This window comes from Sceloporus occidentalis, unplaced genomic scaffold (genome assembly GCF_023333645.1).
Source record: "Sceloporus occidentalis isolate IW3139 unplaced genomic scaffold, rSceOcc1.0.p SCAF_8, whole genome shotgun sequence".
NCBI classification, from domain to species: domain Eukaryota; kingdom Metazoa; phylum Chordata; class Lepidosauria; order Squamata; family Phrynosomatidae; genus Sceloporus; species Sceloporus occidentalis.
The window spans coordinates 25,472,603-25,488,820 of record NW_028316988.1 but is presented as its reverse complement, the minus strand read 5'-3'; the positions used below and the strand labels follow the sequence as shown (position 1 = coordinate 25,488,820).

The 16,218-nt window shown below is 45.1% G+C and overlaps 1 protein-coding gene across 1 annotated transcript in view; it reads right to left on the bottom strand.

The window, feature by feature from the left end:
- LOC149308350 (phospholipid-transporting ATPase ABCA1-like) overlaps positions 1-16,218 on the bottom strand; it is a 39,059-nt gene that overhangs the window by 22,482 nt on the left and 359 nt on the right. Inside the window, exons 2-22 of the mRNA XM_089535641.1 lie at positions 15,971-16,064; positions 15,207-15,348; positions 14,524-14,651; positions 13,667-13,788; positions 12,835-13,023; positions 11,572-11,661; positions 10,702-10,939; positions 10,480-10,619; positions 9,582-9,698; positions 8,740-8,919; positions 7,629-7,843; positions 7,126-7,311; positions 6,420-6,642; positions 5,436-5,657; positions 4,710-4,914; positions 4,110-4,229; positions 3,549-3,720; positions 2,603-2,734; positions 2,326-2,465; positions 2,006-2,143; positions 658-863 (exon numbers count right to left, since the gene is read on the bottom strand). Coding sequence (XP_089391767.1) covers positions 658-863; positions 2,006-2,143; positions 2,326-2,465; positions 2,603-2,734; positions 3,549-3,720; positions 4,110-4,229; positions 4,710-4,914; positions 5,436-5,657; positions 6,420-6,642; positions 7,126-7,311; positions 7,629-7,843; positions 8,740-8,919; positions 9,582-9,698; positions 10,480-10,619; positions 10,702-10,939; positions 11,572-11,661; positions 12,835-13,023; positions 13,667-13,788; positions 14,524-14,651; positions 15,207-15,348; positions 15,971-16,064 — 3,399 coding nt within the window. The remainder of the gene's footprint in view (positions 1-657; positions 864-2,005; positions 2,144-2,325; positions 2,466-2,602; positions 2,735-3,548; positions 3,721-4,109; positions 4,230-4,709; positions 4,915-5,435; positions 5,658-6,419; positions 6,643-7,125; positions 7,312-7,628; positions 7,844-8,739; positions 8,920-9,581; positions 9,699-10,479; positions 10,620-10,701; positions 10,940-11,571; positions 11,662-12,834; positions 13,024-13,666; positions 13,789-14,523; positions 14,652-15,206; positions 15,349-15,970; positions 16,065-16,218) is intronic.

Below are 16,218 nucleotides of genomic sequence, written 5' to 3'. Positions count from 1 at the left end.
AAATGTTTATTATTTTCCACAAAGCTAGCAGCATAATTATATCATAAATAATCTATCCATCCATCCACCATCTGTCATTCCATCTTTCATTCCATTGTTCCAACCATTCCTGTATCCATCCATTCTTTTACCTATCTATCCATTCGTCTGTCCAGCCATCTTTCCATATGTCCATATATCCGTCCATCCATCCACCCTAATTCCATTGGTCCTTCTATTTTTCCATCCATTGTTTCATTATTTCATTTATCATTCCATCTGTCCATTTGTCCATCCACCCATCTGTCCATCTTTCCATCCATCCATCATTCCACCTGTCTTTCCATCTATTACTCCTTCATATCATTTATCATTCCATCTATCCATCCATCTGTCCATCTTTCCATCCATCTTTCCATTGTTCCATCTATCTTTCCATATATTGTTCCACTATTTCATTTTATCATTCCATCCGTCCATCCATCTTTCCGTTCATCCATCATTCCATTGTTCTATCATTTTATTTATCGTTCCATCCATCCAATAATATTGAATGTTTATTAACAGTCACTCAATTTCTACAATATATTAATACTTTCTATACCAAAATTCCAGTTGATTAGCTGGAGGCCTATCTTTATGTAATCCATAAATGAACAGATTCAGATCCACATTTACCTTTTCGTTTGCAAGCACCACACCATTCGTGGTGCCGCTGTCAGCTTCTCTTTTCACCAGGGTCAGGTAGTAGCCGGTGCCCAGCTTGGTCTTCAGGAAGAGTGAGGATCCACAACAGCAGAGCCGGCCCTGAGAGATGATGGCCACCCGGTCACCCAGAAGGTCTGCCTCCTCCATGTAGTGGGTGGAGAGGATGACCGTTCGACCTGGCAGGGACAAAGGAGAGCAAAGCTCTTTCAGGAGATGAAAGTCCCTATACAACCCTTCCTAACTGCAAGCTAGGTGAAGTCCTTTGCATATTGCTATAAAAGCCCTTCCTTCATTTTAGCAACCCTTCTGAATGTCACAATATCATCGAAAGGCACCTGAGACTCTTTGGTTGTGGGTGGCCCCCAATGAAGAATAACCACCCTCTGCGTTGTCTCTTTCTAAGGAGTGGTTTAAAGGTACTTCTTATTATTTTAACTGCCATAGCTCCATCCTACACAATCCTGGGATTCGTGGTTTGGTGAGGCTACAGCACTTTTTGGGAGGAAAGGCTAAAGACTTAGCAAAACTGCACATTCAAGGTTTCCATAGGATGTTGCTGCAGCACTTAAAATGGTCCCAAACTGTATTATTTTGGGGTAGATGCACCCCTAGATGGTCCAAGGTCTGGACACCAAGCCTTATGAGGTATGACTTAGGGAGCTGGATATGGTTAGCTTAGAGAAGAGACTGAGAGGTGACATTTGAGTGCCATCTTTAAATATCTGAAAGGATGTCATGGAGAAGATAGTGCTGGTGTGTTTTCTGTTGCTCCAGAGATTCGACTATCAATCAGTGGATTCAAATGACAAGAAAAGAGAGTCCATCTAAACATTAGGAAGAATTTCCTGACAGTAAGAGCATTTTGACAGACTACCTTGGAGTGTGGTGGACATTCTTTGAATGTCTTTAAGCAGAGGTTGGATGGTCAACTTTTGTGGTTGTGCGTCTTCAAGTCAAGACCTTAAGGTGAACCTATCATGGCGTTTTCCAGGGCTGAGAATATGTGACTCACCCAAGGTCACCCAGTGGGTATCTATGGTCAAACGGAGAATCCAACCCAGGTCTCCAGAATCCTAGTCCTATCCTCAAACACTACACCACATTGGCTTTCGGACTTCTTTCAGGTGTGCTGTAAATGCATCTTCCTCCATGGCAGAGGGTTGGCTTATATAACCCTTGGGAATCTTCCAACACTAAGGTTCTCTGAATTTAACCTGTGCGACTGGACTTCTGGGTGTAAAGGAGAAAGGCCACTTCCCGTCCATCCACAACCCTGTCTCCAAAATGTCTTCCCCACCACATTGTCAGGTGCACTGACCTGCGCGGTACTTCAACAGTAATTCCCAGATGCCTCGGCGTGAATAAGGATCAACACCCGCGGTGGGTTCATCCAAAATCACCACCTTGGAGCCTCCCACAAAGGCGATGGCGACTGAGAGCTTGCGCTGCATCCCTCCTAAGATAGGAAAATAATAATAATAATAATAATAATAATAATAATAATAATAATAGGTAATGATGGAGGTCAAGAGGAACATGGTTGCCATCTCCTACCACAGAAAGGCCAATGGAAGTTCTCCACTTCCAACAAGAAGCCAACTCTCAACCGGTTCACACAATCCTTGCCCAAAACCTCACCCGATAGACGTTTGGTCTGTTCCCGTCGCTTATGGGGCAGCCCCACATCTTGTATTATCTGCTCCATCTCGCCTTCGACCTGCTGCCCGGAGAGGCCTTTCAGGCGCCCATAAAACCAGATGTGCTCTTCTACAGTCAGGCTGTAAATTAAGAAACAAAGCATGGCATCCAACAGGCAAAAATATGGTGCCGCTCCCTGCAAACTGGGAACAAAATCAGATGGCTTGAGAAGCGTTGTTCCATGCCACCTTTGCAAAACCTTTCCCACGGTCCTTACATATCAAAAAGGACGTTGTGTTGAGGGCACATGCCCACGGTCTTTCGGATGGTGTCCATTTCCGAGCAAATGTCCCGTCCCATGATGTATGCTGTGCCTGAACTAGGGGGCAATAGGCCAGTTAAGATAGACCTATGAAGACGAAGAGAGAGGAAATGTAGAATCTCAGAGCTGGAAGGAGCCACAAAGGCCATCATGTAGGAAAGCATACTCCTGAAAGATGTCTATCCAAAGATGTCTATACTGTCTTGAAATGCTCTCTCTCTCTTACACACGTGTACACACACACACAATGACTTCTTTTACATATCTTTAATTACAGTAGTTGGATAACATTAAATGCTATGGGTATATTCTAGAGAATAGTTTGGAGAGGCACTAGACCTTTCTGGCAGAGAATCCTAAACACCCAAAAGCCTCTTTGAATCCCATTTGGGAGCGAATTGGGACAAAATTAAAATTAATAATAATAATAATAATAATAATAACAACAATAAGTACTGAAACTACAAACCCTGCTTCAGTTAAACAGAAGGGACTGGGGAATCTCTGTAACCACAGTTCAGTGTCCTTGGATTGTCCCACGATCCATTTGGGGAATTGGGAAATTTTGAAAGCAACTTAAAAAGTGGGATGACAGAGGTTTAATTGGGACTGTCTCTGCCAAACTGGGACAAGTGGAGGGTATGTGAAACAAATCGCCCCAGTTACTTTATCCTAAGAGTGAGTGTGTTATAGTTTGAGTGCTGGACTAGACTCCGGACTTGGCCATGGAAACCTTGGTGTGACCTCAGGCAAGCCACCCTCTCTCAGCCTCAGAAGAAGGTAAAGGTAAAGCCAAACCCACTCTGAGCAAATCTTGCCAAGTAAACCCCATAATCAGGAGATATAATCTTTCAGATAGTCTGGACCCAAGCCATAGAAGGCTTTATAGGTGACAACTTACATAGTGGTGGTCTTCCCAGCACCATTGTGTCCCAAGAAAGATGTGATCTGCCCCTCGTAGAAGTCCAAGCTGAGTCCGTTTACGGCAATTTTGCTGCTGCTGTGGTAAATCTTCACCAGGTTGCGGATGGAGACGCCAACCTTCAGGTGAGACGGCGGCTCTTCCACAATCACTGCCAGAATAGAGACACCATTGACTTGACTGGCCGAATCGTCAGTGGTGCGTGTTTGCAAATTTCCACAACCATGCATGTTGCTGTAAAAAGTTGCAGAGGACAGACCTCTGCTGCTATGAGAATACAGATTGGAAGCGACGGCACATGGCAACTATCGGCAAAGGAGCTATTTTGCAGCTTTAATTGTGGTTTAAAAGCTGCATGTGCTAATCTCCTAAGGGAACGGCCTCTGAGATCTCCTGCATGGCCCATCTCCTCTCAGTGGATCATCCATCAAAAAAGGAAGCGCAGATGGGTCTCAGCAATGGAACCATGAGAGTTCAGAAAGGGGAATACAGAGGGAGAGAGGCCAAGCAAATATCCAGAGAAAATGAAGCCCAGCTTACCTTCAGCGGAATTGGAAGGATTCATAGGAATGGGATAAGGGGAACCATCGCTGGAGGAATCCCCAAACCAGTAACTCTTTAGGATGGGAAAATTCCAAGGCTTTGGGATCCCATACTGGCCTAGACAAGGAGAAGAGGATTAAATCAAGGTTGTAGAGCTTAACCACCAAACCCGCTTGGATTCATCCGTTAAAAGGAGAGTTCCATCACCTACTTTATTAATTTCATCAACCCGTTTTTCAACTACAGGCCTACTGAGCCAGAGCAAACTGGAGGACTTAGAGATTCCTGGAGAAAACACCTCTCTAGGTATTTGTAGATCCTCCAGCACAATTCAATGATTAATGTTGGCAGATGTTGACCACAGAGTTGCGCTGGAGGACCTAGAGATTCCTAGAGAGGTATTCTCTTGTGTTGAAAAAAGGAACATTCGTTCTTACCTGTGAGATGATCTTTTTCAGCGATGTAGGTGGAAATATCCTAAATCATGAGTTGATTCCAACGAGATGGAATCAACCCATGATATAGGATGTTTCCATCTCCATCGCTGAAAATGATCATCTCACAGGTAAGATGCTCTGTCCCTCGTATCCCTTTTACCTGGGAACACGCCTTCAATGTACCATGTGGCCACACCATAGAGAAAGGCATCCAAGAGAAGCAACCCGCCAGAAGTGGCAAAGGTGTAACGGTCTCCTTCCACGGGGCTTGCGTTCAGGTTGTGCCACTGGAGGCCCACGCCTTGCTCCTCATAGAGGGAGAAATACTCACACCCGAAACCAAAAGCAACTGGAGACAACAAACTCTGGCAGATAAAAGAAACAGAAAGAAGGAAAGTCAGCGGAGGAGATGGTGAGGCTGGCAACTACTGAAACCATCAACCACAGAGGGAACAGACTCAGGGGTAGCTGTGGCTTCATCCACACTAAAGAAATAATACAATTGGACACATTCCATGCTACGAAATGCTGGAAATTGTAGTTTTGTGCAATATTTAAACTTCTCTATCTAAGAGCTCTGGTGCAAGACGGCAAATCCCAGAATCCCTTCGTATCCCCGTAGTGACGCCTCTGCGTGGATGGACAGGGAGGGTTTTTGGTAAAGCCAATCAGGCTCCAAAAGCTTTCATGAACAACCATGTTTTCACTTACTGCCCCCAACTAAGTGGGTGCCAATTGAGCTCTCCAAGGAGTGCCATAACAGTGGGGCCACAACAAAGAAGTCCCCTAAGAGGAGCTCCTTCATGAAAATGCAGAAGACCATATCCCACTCTGCGTTCCTCCTTAGATGCGCCAAGACCGGAAAAAGAAGAGGCATTTCCCTTACCGCCAAGAGCCTCAGAGGGAAAGTGATGTGGTCCCGCCAAGCCACGCACAAGACGTAGGGGAGGTAGAAGGAAAAGTAGACGATCCCTCCGCAGGCGGACGCCAGGTTGGCATGCGAAAAAAATGTGCTGATGAGGAAACACTGGGAGATGGTCGCCACTGCAAAGGTGCCCAGGAAGAGGAAGACGATGGCAGGGTCGCTGTAGGGTAAGATGTCTCCTAACTGTAGAGAGAAGGAGAGGGGGGAAAACAGAGATCAGGGCAGACATCTGTATTAAGGTTGAGAGAGCCAATGTGGTGGAGGGGTTTGAGCACTGAACTTTGACTCTGGAGTCCAGGGTTTGATTCTCCACTCCGCCATAGAAACCCAAAGGGTGACCCTGGTCAAGTCATATACTCTCAGCTCTGGAGTACTCCATGACAGGGATGCATTACGGTCACCATAAGCTGGAAACAAGTTGAAGGCACACAACAACATCAGAAGGCCCTGTTTTATGCAACAGTGAAGTGTCTCAGGTACAGACTTCAAATCCCACTCTCAGCCACTAAAGAAGACAATGGTAAGCCTCTTCTGAACAAATCCTACCAAGAAAATCCTGTGATGGGTTTGCCTTTGGTTCGCCGCTAAGACGGAAATGATGTGAAGGCACACAACAACAACAACAACAACAACAACAACGAAAACTCTAGGGTAGGGTTGCCAGAGACAACTTGCAAAGTCCACAACAACAATAAGGGGACTCATAACACCAAGCTGGAACATTTCAATGTTGTTTCCAACTTACGGTGACCCTAAGGTATCACAGGGTTTTCTTGGCAAGATTTGTGTAGAGGAGGTTTGCCATTGTCTTCCTCTGAGGCTGAGAGAGTGTGACATGCCCAAGGTCCCCCAGTGGGTTTCCATGGCCAAGTGGTGATTTGAACCCTGGTCTCCAGAGTCACAGTCCGATGCTCAAATTATTACACCACAAAATGAGATCTTCACCTTGAGGATGAGGACCAGCAAAGATGCGCTGATGAGGAATGGAATGAAACTACTCAGGAACCAGCTCAGCCAGAGGGTAGCGCTGCTGAGGCCCATGATCTTCATGGTCTCCTTCAGCCGGGCTTCTTTCTCATGGACCACCCCTTTGATGATCATGGCCACCGAGTAGATCCAAGCCAACGTCATGAAGAGAGGCAAGGAACGGTTCAAGACGCGTAGGAAGCTGAGACAGAAAGTAGTAAGAGGCACTCACAGAAGAAATGCACAGCAAAAACCAGTATCAAAATGCATTAACACGACTTTGTAGATGCACCTTTGGTCATGGCCATTAAAGTGCAGCCCCTCCAAACTATGGTTTTTCTGCAGAGGAAAAGAGTGAAACTTTCTAGGAGCGTCATCTCACCTTTCTGAACAGGTTACGTGTGTTTAGTGTAACAAAAGAAAAATATACAATTTTTAAACCAACTGATGGATTCAATTCACAAGAAAAGGAATTCCACCTAAACATTAAGAAGAAAGATGTTACTGTAAGAGCTGTTTTGTAGTGAAATAGATTGCTTTGGACTATGATGGAGTTTTAATTCTTTGGAAGTCTTTAGTCAGAGGTTAAACAGAGAACCTTCATACCAAGTTCAACAAAGCCTCCCATCCTCAAATCAATGCCCTTTTCCAAAACCTTAAGGACTAGAAACTTGCAATGCCTTACATGTCATCAACGTAGCAAGGGTAAGGCATCTGCTGAACATAGATCCCGCTACGCTGTTGAGATGCCGACCGGCCAGCAAGAACCCGGATCACAGCCTGTTCCACCAGGTCCTGAATGTAGACGAAACCACCCCAGATGTAGCGTAGGTCATCGAAGGGGTCAGCGGCTGGTCCCGGATCCCAAAACCTGAGTAGGACACAGAAAAACAGTGAGGTTTTGAGGAATGGAATAACCTATCATGCAGTTATGTGTGCAAGTGTGTGGCTTGCACAAGTTGGGTTTCCATGGCTGAGCAAGGACTCAAACCCTGAGTTGTAGTCCAATGCTCAAACCACTACGTTGGCTCCCATTTTAAAAAGAAGCCCTTTTACCAAATTTTGGTGACATGTCACAGGGGTGCATATGTGTATAGTGGATGCTAGACAGCAGACAGAGAAAGCAGCCCTAAGACTCACTGCAGAAGTCCATCCTGGTTTGCAGGAAGGCAAGAAACACCAGCCCACCTGTCCTTGATCTTGTTGGTGCGGGTGACATCGTCGATGTCCATTCGGATTTTGAAGTGGACATGAGGAGGTAGATCTGCTGCTATCTCGCTCTGATTGTCTGGTGGCAAGAAGACAACTCCAGCCCAGAACTGGCGATCCTCCAACAACTGCATGGCGCGCATGATAAGCTGCTCTTCCGAAGCCACTGCCTCAATCTTGTTCAGAGAGACACACTAGGAGAAGGCAGGGAGCCACAAATGCAATTTGTTTCATAAAAATCAGATAGACAGAACGCATTCTAAAGAAACAAAATAAATGTCCTGTCCTTGCTGCGCAAGGACTTTTAATGGAATATTAAAGACACAAATAGCTCTCAATTCAACAAGTATAGCAGAGTGGCATGCCAAACTTCACTACAAAAATGGTCATGACATGCAGCTGTTAATAAAAAACTGGAGTATATAAAAAGCCACATGTTAAATTCATAAAAGAGTACACTCATCCCTCCATATCTGCGGATTTGATATTTGTGGATTTGATTAATATGTTCTCTCTAGGAATATTTAAGTCCTCCAGTGCAACTCTGTGGTCAACTTTAACTCAAAGTTGCACTGAAAGAACTAGAGATTCCTAGAGAGAATACTCTACTAGGCCTTTGAAGCTCCTCCAGTGCAACTCTATGGTCAGAGTCTGTTGGACGTTGACCACAGAGTTGCACTGGAGGACCTAGAGATTCCTAGAGAGGTGTCCTCTCAGGTAAAAACATGGTGTTTTTGTTATTTGCGGTTTTCCCATATTTTTCCAAACTTGAAACAATATTCACAGGGGTCTTGTGCCTCTAACCCTAGCGAATACGGAGGAGCAAGTGTAGTTTATTTGGATAATTTTAAAGTGATTTTGCTTTAGGGACAACAGCTTCCTTGTCAAAGGCCACATTGGTGCAGCAGAATTATTGCAGTTTGACACTGCTTTAACTGCCTTGGCTCCATGCAATGCAATTCTTGGATTTGTAGTTTGGCGAGACAGTTAGCCATCTCTGTTGGAGGGCCCTGGTACCGCAGCAAGCTACAGATGCAGCCAAAAGAGAATGTGTGGCAATGAAGAATGGACCACATAATCGTGGACGCACCTCAAGGAACTGGGACAACATCCCGATCGCTTCATCCACTTGGGCATAGGCTTTGCGCCAAGTATAGCCTTCGCTTTTGACATCGGGCGATAGGAAATCCCTCACAGTCGACAGATTCCAAGACGTCCCTTGGAGTTGTTGCTCCAAAAGCTGAGCCACACCTGGCGTTTCCAGAAAATTCTGTTTGAGGGATCAACAGGATTATATACAGCATTCATACTGGGATGTTAATAGCGTTGCCATTTCGGGATCATCCCGGGTCCTAAGGTTTCGGGGCCAAACCTTAAGATCAAGGGATGGCCCAAGGTGATGTTATTAAGCATTATGTATTAAGTACCAACTATAATTGTAAATAAAAGTGGTTATGGGTATGAATTTGCAGGAACTGAGCAGAGCAGTGGAGGAAAGTGAATCTTGCAGATGTCTCATCTATAGGGTCGGTATGGGTCAAGATCAACTCGAGGGTGGATAACAACAACAAAAATAATAGTAAATACTCCATAGGCATCAGATCCTGTTTGGAAGCTAAGCAGAGTGAGTCCTGGTTAGTAGTTGGATGGGAGGCTGACAATGAATATCAGGTGCTGGAGGCCATATTTCAGAGTAAGGAGCTGACCAAATCACCTCCGAGTCTTCACTGCTTAAGAAAACCCTCTGAAATTCATAGGGTGGCCGTAAGTCAACATGCAACCTTGAAAGGCACACATCCCAAATTGAACCAAACTGGAATTCACAACAGGAACATCAAAATTTAGAACCCAAACCATATTCTTTGCTTTTTCTACTGACCCGCTTGTCCCGTCTCCAAGCTTTGGGGATGCAAAGGGATCAGTAATACAAACCTGTATCACTCCCAGCTCTAGGCTTGTATTCATGAAGGTGTAAATCTGGGGTCCAAGCTCATCCCAAGCTCCCTTCACTTCTCCCAAAACGGCAAGATTCCGAAAGGTCTGGTTCACCTACAACCAAGGATGGCAAGGAAAAAAGACACAACTTTCTTTCTTATTTGAAAGAAAAACCTTGAGATTTTTATTTTAAAAATACAGAATATAGAAGAATTTGCAACTGACATTTTGTTGTTGTTGTTGTTCAACCAGACCAGGGCTCTCAGTGCCAAGCTCTCTATTATTGTTATTGTTACCTTCTATCAAATCAACATTAATTTATGAGTGAGAGACCTCCAAGTCATCCTTGGACTAGGGTTCGATTCCCCACTTGGCCATGAAACCCATTAGGTGACCATGGGTAAGTCACACTCTCTCAGAGTAAAGCAATGGCAAAACCAATCTGGCCAAGAAAACCCCATGATAGGTTCGCTTTAGGGTCACCACAAGACAGAAATGACTTGAAGGCACGCAACAGCGACAACAACAACAACAGAGAGCTCTGGTGCTGCAACAAATGACAAGTTCCAGTATTCCATAGGATGGAGCCACAACAGTTAAAATGGCATCAGACTGCATTAATCCTGCAGTGCAGCAGCAGCCAAGGTCTTTTGCCACAGGGCAAAGCGAGATTGAAGAAAATGCCCAGAATTGTAAAATTTCGACACCACTACTTTAAAGAGACACTTTGGGTCCCAGCCTGGGAGAAAAGCGGCGTATAAATAAAGTAAACAAAGAAATAATAAATGAATAAAAAGGACATTTCTTGGCTCATCCAGAATGAATTAACAAACAGGGTGCCAAGTCCCAGAGAAGTGACTTGGGGGGTGTTTTGCCCCCCAAAAGGGCATCTTACCTCTGCCATCACCTTCTGTGTAGCTGGTGTCGAAGGAGCGTATAATATTTTGCCAACAAACAAGGGTTTGATTCCTCTCCATAAGATCCGTGTCAGAGGACTGGATTCCAACGTCCGTACCAGATCTTTGCAGAAGGGACCTGAGGATGAAGAGGAAACATGAAACACCCAGCCAAATCCAGCCACTGCGAAGGTCCAGCCAAGAAAACCGATCCCGCTCACTTGTGGAATTGTCCAAGGCGACAGTCTTCTTCACGGAGTCATTGCGACCAAGGAAGCTCTTGATGTCGTTGTCCTCGTACCAGTTTAAAGAGGGGATCTTGAGTCCTCCCCGTTCTGGGTGCCCACAGATAACACGCGACACGGTCTCAAACACTTGCTGAGGGGTCAAGGTGCCATCTTGCCCGGAGAAAACCCGGAGGGCTGCACGGAACTCCTCAAAGCTGGTCGAGGAGGACACCTGAGATGCGGGAATGGGAAAAACGTGGTGGGGATTCCTAGAAGAATGAGGTTACTCTTCCTCTTCCACTGTGCCCATCCCATCCACCGAAAGGCAAGAAGTAAGCAATAGGAGAAATTGTGAAGTCGAAGGCTTTCATGGCCGGATCCAGATTTTTGTGTTCTAGAAGAGTTAGGACATGGCCACATAGCCCGAAAAACCCACAAAAATCAATAGGAGAATTCATCTGAGCCGGTGGTTCCCAACTTTTGGTTCACTATTTGTTTGGGACTTCAGCTCCCAGAAGCCCCAGTCAACTTAGCCAAGGGTCAGGAATTATAGGAGCTGAAGTTCAAATCATTTGGAGAACCAGAGGTTGGGAACCATTGATCTAAGGACAAGGTGGGCATCTGAACAGGAAACCAGTGGCCATTTCCAAGAAAACAGACCTCACCAAGAGTCACTTTTTGGCTGATCTTTGCAGGGCCAAAGCCTATCCCAAATGGCTGCAAACTCCCTATCCTCTAGAAAGGAGTGCCAATGTGGTGTAGCAGTTTGAGCATTGGACTACAACTCTCCAGAGTTGTGTTCTTTCCCCAAAACAAGTCTCACGCTCCTATCAGCAAGGAATGCGCCTCCATCCAGGTTGTTACCTCCTTGGCTAAAGATTCAGTTCCTTGGAGAAAAACACGGAAAGCTTCCACTGCGTTCGCCACATCAACCGATCGAGAGCTCAAACGCTCCTGTCAGGGAAAGAAACCACAAAAGAGAACAGTCAGGGAGAAAAGATGGAAGTTTGGGACTTCTGCCCCAACCAGGGCTCAAGGTATCTTACAAAACAGAGAATTTGCAATAAACACACAGGAATTAAGTATGCAAAGGGATCTTGTAGCACCCTTGAGCCTAGCAAGGTGACAGAAGTTGGAGCAGAAGCTTTCCTAGACTTGGTCTCCTTCCTCAGAGGCATGGAGTGAACTGCTGCCCAGGAAAGACTGAGATAATCTGACCATATGAACAGCCATAAAAATGAAAACCTTCTGGGTTTGGGGATGAGGTGACAAGTCCAGCTGTAACCATAGTTGTTGAGGAACAAAGGCAAGAGGAAAGATGTTGCCTGAGGATAACCATGTGAATGCTGGAGGGAGTTTTGGGATGTGGCATGGTTTTAAGAGGCATTAAAATATGCAAACAGTTGAGATGGGTGTGAAGTCTAAGGCTTTCATAGCTGGCATCCATAGTTTCTTGTGCGTTTTTCAAGCTATGTGGCCATGTTCTGGAAAAGTTTATTCCTGATGTTTAGCCAGCATATGTGGCTGGCATCTTTGAAGATCATCTCTGAAGATGCCAGCCACAGATGCTGGCCAAACATCAGGAACAAACTCTTCCAGAACATGGCCACATAGCACTAAACCCCCATAAAAATAGAGCTGAGATGAGAATAGTATTAAGTTAACAACCAAATCAAATGATTTGTTGTTGTGTGCCTTCACATTCTTTCCAACCCCACTATAGGGTGATCCCCATAAAGATCACCCTATAGTGGGGTTTTCTTGGCAAGAGTTGTTCAGAGGGGGTTAGCCTTTGCCTGCCTCTGAGGCTGAGAGAGTATGTCTTGTCCAAGGTCCCCCAGTGGGTTACCATAGCTGAGCAAGGATACAAGTTTTTTGCCTAATCCAAGGCAGGGAAATAACTTGAAGGAACACAACCACCACAAAACATGCTGCCCTCCAGATGCTGTTGGTCTAAATGTTTCATCAACTTCAGTCAATGCAGCCAATGGCCATGAATGCTTTGAGTTGCAGTCCAATTACACCCAGAGAGCCACATTCCTGTATTAGCCCACAGAATCCGGATCTTAAATGGCAACTGTAAGCAAAGCGATGTAAAGATCACATTTACTCATCCACTCCACCTACCGCAAGGACTTTGACCCAATCCACCTGGGAGAAGAAGGTGCGCTCCAGGGCTTGAAGGGTGGCGCCAGGCAAGGCGCATAGCCCTTGTTGCACCCGCTCAGCAGCTTTGGCATCTTCAATTACCAGAAATTCAGGGAGAAGAGAAGCGTTGCAGACAATTTGCTGCAAGGGCATGCCAGCGAGGGAGAACTGAAAGAGTGGAAGATGGAGAGATGTTAAGCCATTAGTCAGACAAATTACGTATGTACTGAAGACAGTAAAATCTACTGCTTCTATGCTACTACTTGTTGCTATGCTGTTAACAACATGTTGCGACAATATGCTGAGTGGGGAGAGGAGTTAACTTAGGATTTGAGATGAGTGTACACTCATCCCTCCATATTTGTGGCTTTGATATTTGTGGTTTTGATTATTCACAGATTTGATTAGTATATTATCCCTAGGAATATCTAGGTCCTCCAGTGCAACTTTATGGTCAACTTTAACTAAAAGTTGCACTGAAAGACCTAGATATTCCTAGAGAGAATACTCTACTAAGCATTTGTAGCTCCTCCGGTGCAGTTCTATGGTTTGTGTCTGTCGGACATTGACCACGGAGTTGCCTTGGAGGACTTAGAGGTTCCTAGAGAGGTGTCCTCTCAGGTAAAAACATGGTGTTTTTGTTATTTGCGGTTTTTCCACATTCATGGGGGTCTTGTGCCCCTAACCCTAATGAATAGGGAGGGACAAGTGTAGTTAGAAAAGGGTTGGAGAGGGGTTGTTGTGAGACTAGAGCTGGAGTGAGAGAAGGAAGTCTGAATTGAGTAATTGATAAGGATCTTAGTTAGCTTACCACACGCAGGTTGAGCTGAGCCCCAAGTAGTTCCTCCGCTAAGGCAGGCGAGAAGGAGGCATTGGTCCGGAGGAACTGGGAAAAGGTCTCATTCTCTTTCAGGTAGTCCCTGACCTCAAGGGCTGGCAAGGAGAAGAAGAAGTCCAGAAGCGTCAAAAGAAGGTGTTGGCATGACCTGGATTCCTAACCCTGATCTGCCAGGACTTTGACCCAAAGGAGAAGGTTGGATCAGAAAGGTCCCAGGTTCCTCAAACTAAGATAGTGCTGAACCCAGACTGTGTCAGCTATGGGTATCTTGAGCTGGAAACACTCTCAAATTCCCACCAAAGAAGTAAAGCCCTTGAGATCAGGGCCTTCATGGTCCCCAATTTCATTGCTGTGGTGGCGGTGTGCCTTCAAGTCCTTATGGTGACCCTAAGGCAAACCTATCATGGAAGTTTCTTGGCAAGATTTGTTCAGAGGAGGTTTGGCACTGCCTTCCTCTGAGGCTGAGAGAGTGGGACTCATGGTTGGGAATCATGGGGTTTCCTTGGCAAGTTTCTTCAGAGGGGGTTCACATTTATTTAATCATCATTTATTTCATTGATTTATGCAAACTGAGTTGCCCTGATCTGAAGTGCTTGGCGCAAGAAGTGTTTTGGATTTCAGATTCTTTTGTCACAGGAGAGATAAATGGTGAGACTTCCAGATGATACAATTTGACTTTTTTGGGGAGTCAGGCAGAAAAGAGGAGTATGGAAGAGTAAAGGACTACAAAAACCACCTTGTCAAGGGACCCATGTGGCCCTTTGCCCACCACTGCTGTAGAAACATTGTAGCTTCCAGTCACCAGCCTTAGTGCCATGTAGAATGCTTACCCGAACGCGAACTGCCATGGTTGCCCAGTCGGCGCAAGATGGACAAGAGCTGAGAGAGACTTGTCTGAGTTTTCTGTTCATTCAAGCGGCGAAGCATCTTTTGGGCGTCAGCAAAGAGGCGGGAAATGCTATGGCAGAAAAATATAGACAGACCCAGTTGAGCATTGGTCAACGCCATGCCAGAAGATGATGCTAACAGTTCATGGAAGAAAAGCATCATTCAAAAAATAATACAACTTGAGTCTCTCTTATCCAGAATTCCAAAATCCAAAATATTCCAAAAACCAAAACACGTTTTCAAGGGTTGCTGAAATAGTGACACCTTTGATTTCCAATGGTTTCGTGTGCAAACACTTGCTCCCATGCACAAAAGTATAAAAAATATTATGCATAAGATACATCTTCAGGCTATGTGTCTAAGGTGTTTACAAAACATAAGTGATGAATTTCATGTTTAGACTTGGGACCCAACTCCAAGATATTTCATTATGTAGATGCAAATATTCCAAAATCGGGGGGGGGGGGGGGGGTATCCAAGCATTTCAGATAAGAGAGACTCAACCAATATATGCAAATACAAGTATTCCAAAATTCAAAATACCTCTGGCCCCAAGCATTTCAGATAAGGGAGATTCAACATTTGTAACAATAACCACCATTTCTTTATTTATCACTCCACTCACATGGAATGGTTGAAGTTCTCCACAACACCCGGGGTCTCTCCAGCCGTCGGATACCGGAAGCATGGGTTGTTTGCATTACAAAAGATGCCCTGAATCCATGGCAAAGTCCCGGCAGATGGAAGCGCCTTGTTGGGGAAGTGACCTAGAGAAATAAAAACTCAAGCGTTGGAGGCAAAGGGTTCTCTCATTCTCGAACTGGTCCTCTCCAAGAGTCCTTTTGGTGCTGCACACTAAGTTAGTGCTATAGTGTTTGTTGTTGTTGTTGTTGTGTGCCTTCAAGTTGTTTCTGACTTATGGAGACCCTAAGGCAAACCTATCATGGGGTTTTATTGACCTCCTACAACTAGGGTACAATGAAGGGTACAAAATGGCATCCCATCTTGGGCCAAGAAAATATTCCTTTATACATTGGGCTCTTGGCATCCGCTGGGGTTTGGTTCCAGGACCCCTATGGCTACCCAAATCTGTGAATGCTCAATTCCCATTAAATACAATGGAGTATTATTATTATTATTATTATTACTACTACTACTACTACTACTACAGTGGGCCCTTAGTATCCACTGAGTTTTGGTTTCAGGACCCGCCGTGGAAACCAAAATCCATGGATGCTCAAGTCCCATTACATACAATGGTACAATAAAATGGCGTCCCTTACCTAAAATGGCAAAACTATGGTTTGTTATTTGTAATTTATACTTTTTGCAGGATTTTCAAGCCGTGGATGCTTGAATCTGTGGATATGGAGGGCCAACCATACTTACATTCATGCTGTTCAAATGGCGGATCCGTCCGACGCACTGAAATGAGGATGAAAAAGAGGAAGAGCGGCCAGAGGATTTCGATGACCAGTTGTAACTGGAGAGAAGGACGAGAAACGGAGAAAGCTTGAGCAAACTTTAAGCTCACTCCACCGCAAAACCACACACATAAAAGCAACACAGCCCCCCAACTCAATTGATGAAATATTCATATTATCAAATTTGTGTGCCTTCAAGGCATTTCCGACCCA